The 14,621-nt window shown below is 40.7% G+C and overlaps 1 protein-coding gene across 1 annotated transcript in view; it reads right to left on the bottom strand.

Annotated features, from left to right (window-relative positions):
* Positions 1-212: 212 nt before the first annotated feature.
* KCNK1 (potassium two pore domain channel subfamily K member 1) overlaps positions 213-14,621 on the bottom strand; it is a 59,070-nt gene continuing 44,661 nt past the window's right edge. Inside the window, exons 2-3 of the mRNA XM_075532797.1 lie at positions 6,724-7,119; positions 213-472 (exon numbers count right to left, since the gene is read on the bottom strand). Coding sequence (XP_075388912.1) covers positions 213-472; positions 6,724-7,119 — 656 coding nt within the window. The remainder of the gene's footprint in view (positions 473-6,723; positions 7,120-14,621) is intronic.

Raw genomic sequence — 14,621 nt, 5'->3', positions numbered from 1 at the left:
CTCAGACACTAAACATTCCTTCCTTCAGAGAAAAAGCTTTCTCCTACCTCATTTGCTTGTCTGCTTTTTGTTTTAAAAAATACTGCAAACAGACATATTTATTAGAATAGCATCACCATGGTTTTTACATTCTCATGAAAAGGAAGAAAATCAAGTCTGCTTCTGACTGCCGTGACTCTGGTGCCCGGAGATCAAGTAGCAAAACCCTACTTTTAATTGTTGGCAGAGCCATCTGACTGCGTGGACAGCTGAGCCGCCACAAAGGGCTCCTTCTGCTTCTGGTCCTCTTTCAGACCAGCTGCCTGCTCTGAGATAGAGGAGAAGGAAAGCTGATCATGCTCCAAAATGTGCAATTGGTCCTCGCCCTTGAACTTCTTCACGTAGAACAGCTTCCTGAATTTTTTCAGCTCTCGGAGCTCACAGAACGTTTCCAGGACCACCAGCATGGCTATCAGGCCGAGTAGCAGGTAACCTGGATGAGGAACAGGACAGGGACTCAGCATTACCTCACCCTGAACAAATCACATCACAGGTGTCTCTCAGCCACCCCCAACCACCAGCTCCCCCCCCAAAAAAACCCTGATTGCCAGTCTCCCGATAGCTGTAAATACTCACAGCCCATGGGGAACAGTGGAAAGGCCAGATTTATAATAAAGTGTAGCTGGAGGGGATAAGGCACCATTAAAGGGATTTCACATTGCACTTCACAGATGCAATATTTTAGAAGTAATTTCTTCTGGAAAGAATTCATTTTATGGTTATGTTGTAGAAAACACACACAGGACACATACTGATGCAACAATTTCTACATGTACAATTCAGTGGGATCTGGGGAGAGACACCTTTTTGAATTTTGTGACCATTTTCACCCTTCTTTGCCTAAGTGGTTCTTCCACCATTAACATAAACCCGCTGTTCCTCCCCACCCCACCTCCAAGCTTCCTACATTGTTGAGCTGTTGTTGGCGATTGGATCCAGTAGTTCTTCGAAAGAGCACAGACATTCTTTACTGTTTAGCCGTTGTTTGGTTTAACAATTTCACAGTCGACTCATTCAGTGCCATAGAGCCAATGCCAACTCACATCAACCCTACAGGACAGGGTAGAACTGCCCCTGTGGGTTTCTGAGATTGTAACTCTCTATGGGAGTAGAAGACTCCATCTTTCTCTTGAAGAGCGGCTGGTGGTTTTGAACTGCCAACCTTATAGATCACAGCCCAATGCCCAACCACTACACCACCAGGGTACTAGAGTAAGTCAAGTAGAATAGTTACTATTGTTCTAGTCCATACACAGGCTTATTGCAAATGACACACATTTAACTACGTCTCTGTGATCGGTAGATGGCTGCAGACAAGTTCTCTGAGGAATACACCTGTCTTAGCCACATTCTGGGACCGTCAGAGGAAAGGTTCAGCCTTCACAGTGCTTTTCCCTGGGAGAATATTTCCCAGCATGACACTGCACGTGCCAATGCTTCCAGGGGAGTAAATTACACTGGGACCTTCCCTCGCCACAAAGTACAGCCTTGATTTTGCTCCTTCAGCCTTTTTGTCCCCAAATTCCAAGAGCACAAAGGAAAACAAGTGGAGTCTCACAAGGATAGCAAAACTGCTATGTCAACGGTACGTCCATCACATTGGACAATTCTTCCAGCAAAGAAAGGATGAAGACACATTGCGAAACAATGGCTCTGTGTAATAAAGGAGCCTAGGATAGCATAACAATATTTTGGGGGTGGTATTTTTTTTGTTTACTGATTTAGGTTTAAAGATTTTCCCAGAGGCAAAAGCATTAGAGTTCACCCAGCAACATTATTTTGATGCAAAGCTTCTCCGTCTTCACTTCTTAGTGTGTTGCTGTTGGGTGCTGGTGAGTCAGTTCGGATTCAGTGTGACACTATGTACAGCAGAGTGAAGCACTGCCCAGTGCTATACCATCCTGACAGTGGTTATGTTTAGCCCAGCGTGGCAGCGCGGTGTCCACCCATCTCTTTGAGGATCTTTTTTTTGACTCTCTACCAAACATATCGTCCTTTTCCAGAGACTGGTCTCTCTGGCTAACATGCCCCAAGTATGTGAGATGAAGCCTTGCCTTCTCCACTCCTAAGAAGCGTCATGGTTGCACTTCTTCCAAAAAATGATTTGTTTGTTCCTTTGGCGGTTCTTGGGACAGGCAATATTCTTTGCCAGCACCATAATTAAAATTTGTCAATTCTTCTTCGGTTTTCCTTATTCAATGTTCCACTTACACATGCACATGAGGTGATTGAAAATACCGTGACTTGGGACAGGTGCACCTTAGTCCTCAAAGTTGACATCCTTGATCTTCAACTTTAAAGAGGTCTTGTGCAGATTTAATCAATGCAATGTGTCACTTTATTTCTTGACACCTGCTTCCGTGAGCAGTGATTGTGGATCCAAACCCCTTGACAATTTCAATCTTGTTTTCATTTGTCGCAAAGTTAGCTATTGGTCCCAATGTAAGGCTTTTGGTTTTCTCTACATTGAGTTGTTGTACATATAGAAGGCTGCAATTGTTGATGCTCATCAGCAAGTGGTGTAAATCTTACTCGCTTTCAGCAAGCAAAGTTGTGTTACCTTCATACCGTAAGGTTGTTAATAAGCCTTCCTCCAAAACCTAATGGCATACGTGGAAAACCATGCCGTATTCTCTTGTTTGGGTCAAATGACTGCCTCTTGATCCATGGACATGTTCCACATGAGCACAATGAAGCACTTTGGGATTCCCACTCTTCCAAATACTCTCCACAGTTTTTAATGTTCTACACAGTTGAATACCTTGCATGGTCAATAAAGCACAAGTGAACATTTTCCTGGTATTCCCTGCTTTCGGCTAAGATCCACCTGACATCAGCAATGGCATCCCTTGTTCCATGTCCTTTCTGAATAAAGCTTGGATTTTTGGCATTCTTGATGTACTCCTGCAAATATTTTTGAAATTATCTTCAGCAAAATTTTACTTGCATGTAATATTAATGCTTTTGTTCAATAATTTATGCATTCTGATGTGGATGGGTGCAAACATGGATCTATTCCAATTGCTGCGCCAGGTCGCTGTCTTCCAATTTTGCTGGCTTAGGCAAGTGCATGTTTGTCGAAACATTTCCATTGGTATTTTCTCAATTCCTGAAGGCTTCCTTTTCACTAATGTCTTCACTGCAGCTTCAGTTTCTTCCTTCATTACCATTGGTCCTTGATCATATACTACCTCTTGCAGTGGTTGAACAGCAACCAGTTCTTCTTGGTACAGTGGTCCTTTGTATTCCTTCCATCTTCGTTAGATGCTTCCTGCATTGTTTAACATTCTGCACACAGAATCTTTCAATATTTCAACTGGAGGCTTCAATCTTCAAATCTATCAGATTAAGTAAAATATGGTGAGTGGTTTCTTCTTTCCACGTCTTAATCAGTGGTTTTCAAATAGATAGTGACATTTTAAAATACACTTATAGTTATGGTAGGGCTCCCAGAACAAGGTATTCAGCTCACGCCAAGTGGCTGGAGATTCTGACCCACGTGGACAGACCTTGGAAGAAAGCCCTCACGATGTACTTTCAGAAGCTTAGCCACTGAAAGCCCGTGGAGTGCAGTTCTCAAATGACACCCGTGGGGTCACCAGGCATCAAAGGTGACTTCACAGCCACTGGCCCACAGAACAAAGCTTGGAACTATTATAAGGCATTAAAAAAATAGCATTATTTCTACTATAAAATAAGAAAATTACTTTAAAATAAATGATACGACAACTTAAACTAAATGACAATCTCACTACGAATTTATACAGAAATGGAACAAGAGTTTGTGTGGTTGTTGACACTCACACCTAATCCAGCAGCCAACTTAAGTTTTCCATTATGTGACAGTCACTTAAGCCATCATGGAAAAGAACAAAATAAAGGGAAAATATAAATCCCAAGAATAACAGAATTTCTGCTCCTATATTAATATATCTTTGGGACATTCAATTGTTAGGTACTTGAGTTCTTAGCATGCCAAGAATGAAATAACTTTATATAAATTGCCTAAAAATGATCACATTGTTTATAATGAGTGTAAAATACTATTCAAAGACTTATTATTATATGTAAAATCAAGGAAGTTAAATGTTGGGCAAACTTGCACAAATGGAGAGCTAGCTAGTGTACTTACAGAAATGTTTAACCTTTCCTAAGTCATTAAATATGGAAAATTAAAATGAGGAAGTAACATTTTACCTATTACATACAAAGAAAATCAAGATAGTGTTTATGGTGGTATCAAATTCACATTTACACACAAAATCTATAATGTATATGCCGATACCCCCCACAGGAGTGCTGAAGTAGTTACACCTATATATTGCACACAAGTATCAACATTTGAAAAGCACGGTGTTAATATTTCCAGTCAGTCATAAAAGAGCATATTAACTTTTGACTAGCAGTCTTACTTCTTGCCAAAATATCCAAGTAGGAAAGATACAACCAGGAAAAGGCATCTACTACAGTATTACTTATCTCCCTGCTATCGAGTCAATTTTGACTTATCACGGGTCTATAGGACAGAATAGAACTATTCCTGTGGGTTTCAGAAACTGTAAAACATCACAGGAGCAGAAAGCCTCATCTTTCTACTAAGGATCACCTGGTGGTTTTGAACTGCTGACTTTGGGTTAGTAGCCCAATGAATAACCCACTGTGCGACCAGGGCTCCTAGTATTATTTGTAGTACACAAACTGAAAGTACTCTGTATATTCAACAACAGAGGCATGGTTATGGTATGGTCATCAATGAAAGAGTCTACAGATATTGATTATATTAATTATAATTATGGCAAGTAGAGAAAACATGAAATCACCCTCACACCCATTAGGCAATTATTTACCGAACCTGTATGCCAGGCACTGTCCAAAGGACAGAGGATTATGAAAGGCAGCTTTGGTGAGCCCTCAGAGTAAAGAAACACTAACGTGTAATGAGGACAATGAAGGAAGACTCAACGCAGGGCCAGAGCGGTCTGCTTCATCTCTTAAAGGAAAGTCCATGAGCTGAGTTTTGAAAAAAATTCAGAGGAAGCATAAATAAAAACTGTACGTACATTACAATCACAATTCTATACATCTACAAAAGGAGTAATCGCATTGTAAAGTCAATGATGGCAGACATAGTTAGGTTTAAATGTAACATCTTACCATTTGATCCCCCTTTTGACCCATTTTAAAGCTGTTTCCGTTGAATAAAAACAAGGGAATGGGGAAATATAAGTAGAAGAGGCCCCCGGTGGATTCCCCCCGACCAGGGATGTGACTAGCCTGACTGCCATGCACACGTCATTGGAAAGGGCATCACTGGGGATGCAGTTGCATGTGATCATCTGATCTCCTTTATAACCCATTTTAAATTTGTTCTGGTTTTTCATTTTTCTGCTTTCTTTCCAGCTGAGGTGTTTATCGATCTGATGTTGTTATTCTTGCTAGTTTGATTTGTTGTTTTAAATGTTTCTATGTACATGAATTCCAGGATAGGTAATTCAATAGAGACTAGATGAATGGTTTCTTAAGGGTACAGCAGAGAAGAGTGGGAAGGAATGGGGAGCTAACGAAGCGTACAAGAATGAAGACAATGTTCTAAAACTGATTGTGGTGATGATTGTACAACTCCTCCACATGTGACCACACTATTGAATTGTATGATATGTGAGCTATATGCCAAAATACTGTTTAAAAAGAATTTCTGGTCTAAGTTTTCCAGTACATTATATTGACTTCTAAACAACAAAGCTTGAAAATTATTGGCTTTCTAAATTTTAATGCCTATTTCTCATACAAAAAACCCATGAAATAGTTGACATATTCTTTTGTTCTCCAAGAAAGAACCAAATGGACAAAGGAGATAAATAACGGTTTTAAGATTTTCCTTTAAAAAATGAAAGATTTTCCTCGCCAATTGAAGAACATGATTGGTAACAATAGGTTCGCACTATATCTTAGTTCTAATTTTCTTGAACTTAAAATGCTTAAAATGTACATTTATTATTGCTACTAATAATTTTGTTATTATTACTAATAAATCGTTATTTTTTAAAGTTAGAAATCAAATCTATTTTGTTGTTGTTTTTTTACATTACAGTTTGTTGGGCTGCTAAATGAAAGTCAGCAGTTTCATTTCTCCAAGGGAGAAAGATGGGGCTTTCTACTCCTGTAAATAGTTACAGTCTTGGAAACCATCAGCAGCAATTCAATCCTGTCCTATAGGGCCACTATGGGTCAGAATCAACTCCATGGCAGGGAGTTCATCTGTTTGTTTGTTTGGGTTACACTATTAGTTAGAAACCAATCACTAATGTTAAGGTGCCCCCTAAAAACAAAAATGTAAGTAATATTAGGAATTTGAAAAAAAGTACGACAGAATGAAATAGTTTGGAGAAGGGGTTAAAGACTGAAAACGTATCAGTGAATGCGTTTGGCTATTAATGGAAAGTTTGGAAGGTTAAATCCACCCAGAGGCACCTCAGAAAACAGGCTTGTTGATCTCCTCCTGAATATTCAACCCCTGAAAACCCTAAGGGATTGTCAAGAGTCAGAGTGGGCTTTATGGCCACTGGCTTTATCAATGAAAAGCCAGCCAGGGCTTGCATGAATGATGACTCGTTAGCAAGCAGAAGAGGGCTTCGGATGGCAAAACTGAGACAGAGGTGCTAGTTTGCCACTCTTGATACTCACACGTGATTCCAAACTTGTAGATTGCTCTGAATCTCTGATTATCACTTTCTCCAGGAACATAATCCCCTAAGCCAATGGTGCTCAGGGAAATAAAACAAAAATAAAATGATTCAAGGAAGTTCCAGTCACTCTCCAGGTTGGAGAACACAGCGGCTGGGATGAGGAAGAACAGGGATATGGTGACAGAGCCGAGGACGAATGCGTGTACGAGGGACACAGCATGCTTGGAGAAGCCCCAGCGGGTGTGGAAGTAGAAAACAGGTCTGTGGGTGATATAGAAGGTGATGCGCTGGACCACTGCCGTCAGGAACAGGAGGGTGAAAGGGATGCCAATGACGGAGTACAGGAGACAGAAGGCCTTCCCCCCATCCGACAAGGGCACAGCATGGCCATAACCTATGGAGGAAGAAGAAAAACAGCAAGTGAGGTGACAAGGAAGAGAAAACGGCATCGGAGCATCACATTCACTATCTGCTCCCAATCCCCCAAATGGGGGAGAACTCTGGCATCACTGTCATGTTAGTAAAATCCAACAGTGGATGTCATACACTGGGGAAGTCCACCGCTATACAAAACTTACCTGCTCATTCCACACACACAAATCTGGTCAACCATTGTCATACCGATACAGAAGTTCCTGCACACTAAGGAGCTAAGGTCCTTACAGACCAGCAAGAAAACACTTCACAGAAGACACTAACTTCACTCACCATGGTGGACCTACCATCCCTTTCCTTCCCCCAAGATGCTTATTCATATGCAAGCGTCAGCCTACACTTCACCGCAAAAACAGATTACTCAGGCAGTGTTCTCATAGGAGGGGCTAGCAAATAAGGGTGTGTGCACAAAGCTGAGCTGAGAGGGCATGTTGGGAGGGTGGAGGAAAGTCCATATATATACACACAGAAAAGAGAAAGAAACATTAAGATGAAAACACACCAGATCACAAAATGAGCACTACTTTTAAAATACTTTGTCCAGTTACCTGGTAAAATAACATACTCAAAAATCTTGAATTTCCCTGTCATTTCTATGTGTTCAAAAAGTATATACATTCTGCAAAACAAACATTAAAAAACAACAATAACTGGCCAAAAAACTGGAACCACTGGCAAACGACATTGTCTGCTTCACTTTGCACTAGGTTTGAGTCAATTGAACATTCAAGTCAAGCAGGACTATTCATCTATGGAAAACTCGGCTGAGTGTGAGAGGTATGGAGGTCTATTTTTAAAATCTCATGAGGACATCACTCTGAAGAAGTTAACACATCTGAGCAAATTGGTTCAAGTAGAAGTGAACAAATTAATTATTTTGAACTTGAATTCTAAAAACACTTCATATATGCCATCATAATGAAAAGTTGGTTTGAAAACCAGACCTCTAAAATAGCCCTATTTAAACTCTTCACCTGTAGCTATTCAAAGTCTGGATACAGCCTCAAGATAACTGAGTAAGTGTCCCAGACTGGACAAGGTTTACCAAATACCTACAGGTTCCCAAGGATCCTCTGAAATTAGAAGGAAAATTGTACATACATCTATAGGTTCTAAAAAAGGATACATGTCTCAAAATAGTCAAGGACCGCTGTTTTGAGAATGAGCTCCTGAGTACAGGAGGTCTCTTGTTCCCCAACTGCTCTGGAAGTCCTGTAACCAATTTTAAGCATGATACTTAACAGGGGAAATGGGCACATTGGAGGATCCATAACATAACACAGAGGATGATGAAAGCGTGTGAAATCAAGTTCATTAAATATAAGGAAGTAGGGGAAAGTTGAATGCCTATTTTTAGCAAAAATAAAGTTGAAAATAAAATTTGTTCAGAGTGAGGCAGCCCATTTCTGGAAAATGGGCTAAGTGGAGTAACATTGGAAAAGGATGTTCTGATGGAGAGCTATTGGAAAGAAGTATAGTCTGGATGTGGAAATTTATGTATATAAAAAGTCAATAATATTCCACCCAGGGACACAATAGAAAATCCTGGATAGAATGGGAGAAAAATGTAGAAAGAAATTCAAATTCCTGAAAAAGGACAGACTTGTCAGACTGGTAGAGAGGAGAGAAACCCCTGAGATGGTTGCCAGGGATACACTTGAAACTTAAACCACTTTCGGTGGTCACCCAGCATTCCAAAGATAGAGTGGCTCCTAAAATAAATAGGACTGTGCTCTTCCAAACAATAATCTAAATGACACCTATTGGTCAATATTTATTCTAGATCAAAGATGAGAGGGAAGTGGGAGGATTGTCAAGGGAGCCCGATTAATGGATAGGACAACATTAGATCTTGGCCATCTGGTTTTCTGGTACTAAGTCCTTTTGAATGAGGTCCCAGACTGAGGACTTTCATGGGCTGCAATGTGATATGCTAGAGTAAGTCACTGGTCTGCAACTTCTTGAGATGCTCATAAGAAAGACAAACTCTGCTTGACACAATGGATGTAGTTATAGATTGTGTGATCAGAGCTGTATGAGTTTCCAATGAAATGAAAAAAAAATAAAAGAGAGATAAATTTATCATGACTTCTGAGGACTGTACATGTAAAAGAAATACTCTCACTTATATACATTTAGCATGATATGGAACAACACATGTTATCCATTGCATTAGCATGATCATTGTTTGAAAAAAAAAAAGACTTCCCAAAAGGAGTCTCAGACTCTAAATTTACTCCTAGGGGAGATAGTGATTTGAGGAAATTGGTTGCAGTTCTTCCTGATGGGTAAAACCAACTCTAATTTTCAGCTGATTTAAGCTTACATTAGCTTATTATTATTTTCTTTCTCACTGTACTGTGGGCCCCTGAGGGGAGAACAGATCAACCTTCACTTTGTGATCCTCAAACACACTTTGTGTGTCCTCAAACTTCTACCCAGGCTATAAAGTAAAGATGGCAAACGGGTGACTTAAATTGTGCCCTTATTCAGTGGTGCAGAAATAAGCAAGTCCATGGCACAGAAATGACTTTTATTTAGGTCAGATCATATCAGGCCTGTCTCTCCAATTTAATCTTGGCCTTTGTTCTTTCCCTCACTGTTGTCAGAAAGGGTGAACTTGTCAAACAACGGGTCTTTGCCACCTCGCTTTTTGACAGTAACACTTTTCAAAGTTCTGCATCGAGATAAACTCAACTCAATTTCCCCCACCACTGTATTGGCATGGCTGGGAACGTACAGCTCCTATCTAAAATGATGTCTATTGGAGTGCAATTGAACATGGCCACCCGCCAGATGCTCTGTCACCACCTCTCTATGATTGAGGGGGGAAAAAGTGGAAAATTCGTATGCCAAAGTTTTTAACCTTCCCGGTAGAACAGAAGTCGGTGCCAGACTGTTCCTGGAAATTCAGATGGAAGAACCCTGCTCAAAAGCTCAAAGCCAAATTCACTGCCATCACGTCTATTACTACTCATAAGGTTCCTGACCTGAGACCTGTTTCTCAGGGGCGCTGGCAATGATTATGCAATGCCATGGGCCTGAAAGTGAAGCATTCCCAGGCTAGAGTTTTGGTTCCCCCAGTTACTGATTGTAAGATCTGTGTCTTCATCTCTCCAAATCTTAGTGAACTGGAAAATGGGGCAAATAAAAGTGATCTGGCAAATGGGGGAAAGAAAAGACCTGCCTTTTTATCTGGTGGTTATATAGAGAGAATATTTGTGAAGTCCATGGGCACAGTGCCCAGCCCACAGTGAATGGACACTGAAGACTAACTAACTATTCATATTGTATTAGACAATCCCTAAATTTGGGTGCGTACTCTGGGTAACCCCAACCCCTGCTACCAGAGTGTGAAGCTTTAAAAAAAAAGAAAGTGTATTTACTGGTGAAAAAAGACTCAAGAGTGGTCTTACCCAGACAAGATGGAAATATGACAAAGACTGAAAATGGCGTCATTCAGCACCTGAGACAAGGAACTTGGAGGTAAGAAGTAATAGAGGCACTTTCTTTGGTTTCAATCCTTGATTCCCATTTTTCTAAATACATCCCAGTGCTACTAATCAATCCCCAATGGCTTCTTATTAACACGTAAAGAGACAGAAGCCATCGCATTTGTGGTGAGGGAACTGTGCTTATGTTGTATCTCAGAGAGGCATCTTTGAGAGATGGATCACAGTAATACACTAAACTGAGAAGGGAGAGGATCCTTTGTGGCATTAAATGCAATAGGGATGGAAACTGCTGCAAGGGCACCAAGTATCGATCAGTTTAAGGAGAATGTAGTTCTTTTTCTAGAAAGGAGGGTGACATGCGTACATACTCAATAAAAAGAATCGCTCCTTGCTGTTTGCTGTTTAGGAATGCCAGTGCACCCGTGAATCTTCATAAGGTCCCTAAACCAAGATGATTATTGCCATGTTACAAAGTAGAGGACTGAGTTTCTGAGATCAGACACCTTGTTCAAGTCCGCATGAATAGGCTCCATAATCTTCCCTGCCCCACAGCAGATATGCGACACAAAGATGTGCTATGACATAGATACGCCATATCAACATTGAACCCACGGCCTGAGGACATCTCATGGCAATAAAGCAACCCTGCCTTTCCTGTGGAACCATGAGGCTGAATAAGAGACATTGTAGCTCTGGAACGAGAGGAGGGAGGGAGGGAAAGCAGTGCTTTGCACAGCGCCCAAGGTGGCTTCAGGGCTGAGAGGAGGTGGGTTGACATAAAATCCACACTGAGACATGTGAGCTCTGTATCCCTGAAATTTCTTTTGGTTACTCAATGGACCACTATGGTAAGCAATAGAAAGACAATAGATAAATGCCTTCAACTATAACCGAAAAACAAAACCATTTCACAGTAGAGCTATGGTGGCATAAATTAATCTACGTTCCATAAGCCTGACAAAAAGTCCAATCATGTTTTTATCTTGTGAATTATTTGCCAGGAATATCGATAACCCCATATGAAATCCCTGTCTATAAAATATGTAATTGCAGTAACACTAGACAATGAAGATATGATGTTCAACAGCCCAGAGAATGAGATAATCCCAAAGAGGCTGATATACATATCCGGTAAAAGTTTAAACCTTAAGTATACATTGACAAAATTATGAATTACGCAAGACATAATTACCTATCACTGTAAACATTTCAAAACAGACCAGTGAAGTACAAATCTTTTTAAATAATCCCCTCGTCTTGAATTTCAGTTCTCTCCAGAGGTTTCTTTCACAATGGTATATACACTAGTTGCTTTCTCTAGATATACGAATTGATGTGTCTATTTATAGAAACACACACATGGGGCTAAGTCAAAGAGTATTGCTACTGGAGTCCTAGTTCACATACGCCCAGGTTTATTCCAGCAAAGTCTGCTTGAACTTTCGTCTGAAATTACTGCAGAGGCACTGTCTGAGTCTCATGAGGGTGCCATCCAAAATAAAGTCCAATTAAAACACTGGCTCCTGAAGAGCCCTGTGACACCAGACAAATTAAGAGGCCAGTGCTGAAGGTTATAGAGTTTGTTTGGGGGCGCTCCGAAGGGTTAATCTTGACAGATTCTCTCAAAGGACCATCACGGGAGTTTATTAGGACAAAGTTACAAGAAAATTGGTGGAGAAAATGCCTGGCAAGCTACACCGAGATGTTTTATCCCCATCACATGACAAGGCACTTGCTCATTCTTCGAGGGCAGCCATGACCGGTCCAGAAGAATATCACAAGAAATCTGACTCCATTCTCCTAGTAACCCTGGTCTTGCTTCTGCAGACTTTTCTTTTTTTTTATTTCTGAAACTCAAAGATCGCGCAAAAGGAACCTGACCTGAGTCCTCCAAGGGGACGTGGTTTAAATTTAACAAGCAAATAATTCTTTGGAGACGGGTTAGAGATGGAAACAGCACTTTCTGAAGTACAAATATGTATCTGTGAATGTGGTACAGTCTACACGGGGAAAGGTTAAGAACACTCCATAGACATAACCAAACACCTTGAGGAACTGAGTCACTGGACCTGGAGGCTCAGGACCATAGTCTCAGAGGGTTCCACAGTCAACTGGCACAATATAGTTCAGCAAGACAGTGTTCTACATCCTCCTGCAGTGAATAGCTACTGGGGTCTTCAAAGCTCTAGGACAGCCACCTAAGGTGCAAGTATTGCTTTCTCCCATCTGGAAGAAAGAAGATTGATAGAAATTTAAAGGCATATGGAGATTAATTAGTCCAATTGACTAGCGGATGGCATAAGCATCAGTCTACACAACACTGAGAGCAGAAGAACTAGATGGTGCCCAGCTACCACATGCAACTTCTCTGAAAAGGATCCCACTAGAAGGTCCTGGGTAGAGTGGGAGAAAAATATCAAACAAAACTAAAAATGCTAAGAGAGACCAGTCTGCACGAGTCAGAGCGAAACAGGTGGGACTTAGCCATCCTTCAGGTCTGTAACAGAACTCACCGCCATGTTATAACAATCAACCATTGACTATCTAAAGGACAGTATTTATCCATGGAAAATGTTCAGAGGATTAGGAAGGAAGGAGGAATGGAAACAGGGGATGCAGGGCAAATGCAGGGTAAGTGATAGTATGTAAGTCCATCAGGTGATTTCAGAGGATTGAAAAAAAAATAGATTTTTAATGCAAAACTAATGATCTGCTCTATAAACCTTTACCTAATTCACAATCAAAAGCTAAAAACACAATTTTAAAAAGCTAAAAAGAAATGTGTAGACTTGTTTTTGCAACTTTTAAAATAAAGGTTTCTATTATTCTGTAGCAATAGTCTTGACCTACCCTTAGATGTGCCTGTACACACTTTCAGAAAAATATAGCTTCATTTTGTTTTTCTCACACTGCATCGTTCTCCTCCAACTCTAGCCATCATCGCATCCTGGGGATCCTACAACAGCAAATTTTCAGGATCTAACCTATTCTTCCTGTTTTTAAAAAATATGTCACTGTGTTTTTCCTGAAAATTTGCACAGCAAATTAGGTTCCCATTCCACAATACCTGTACAAATTGTTTAGTGGCATTTGTTACATTTTCCACAATGCATCAGCATTTTCGCTAATGATGTTCTGGTTATTCCATTCCCAAAGTTTTCATTGCCTTGCCCCTTCAACTTCTCTCCTTATCTACTCTATAGTAATTATTGATCTCTTGGCCTACCTTCTTCTTTAAACAGTTTTCCAAACTATTTAAGCACCGTAAAAATAAAACAAAACTCAATGTCATTCTGACTCATAGCCACCCTATTTCTGAGGCTGACTATCTTAAATGCTCCTCAATCCAGAGGTGATTAAAAAGATATTGCACAAACACTGTAGCTTATTTATCATTTCCTGATTGAGGAGCATTTAGGGTGTTTCCAGTTCTTCACTGTTTTACAAACAACAGGGCTAAGACTTCCCAGCTAGTCCTCAAGTCAACAGTAGGACAAATATAACAGAATGGATCACAGAACACTGCTTCCTAGCTAAGATAGTTTATTGTGCCAAAATGGCCAACAAACACATGTGGGATGAATCGAAGGGAAGAGAGATAAATTGCTTGGCGAGCCTTGCCTTTCTTGTCTCTTTCTCTTTGATCATCGGACAAGCGTGCAGCTGGCTGCCTTGCTTGTTCTGTGCCTCAATTTGCAAGCTACACTACCTGTGGGACACCTAACCCATGGACTGTGTTGCTGTAATTTGAGGTTCCTTCAAGATCTGCTTCGACACACCGTTGGAACTTACATCTGTTGAGCTCGGGACTGTTGGACCCTGTCATCTGGCTCTGTTGGTGACCTGCCTTGCTGTTTGCTGCCTGTTCCAGGATAGCCTGAATTGCTCTACAGAGAACTACCTGGCGGCCCTTAAGACTTGAAGGACTGCCAGTGTTTCACAACTGTCTCACGGGAGTGAGTTGCACTGAGCCATTTGTACTGTTTTATAATTTAATTAACTGTTT

The sequence above is a fragment of the Tenrec ecaudatus genome, chromosome 1 (genome assembly GCF_050624435.1).
Source record: "Tenrec ecaudatus isolate mTenEca1 chromosome 1, mTenEca1.hap1, whole genome shotgun sequence".
Lineage (NCBI taxonomy): Eukaryota > Metazoa > Chordata > Mammalia > Afrosoricida > Tenrecidae > Tenrec > Tenrec ecaudatus.
The sequence above is the reverse complement of the archived record's forward strand: the minus strand, read 5'-3'. Positions and strand labels throughout refer to the sequence as shown.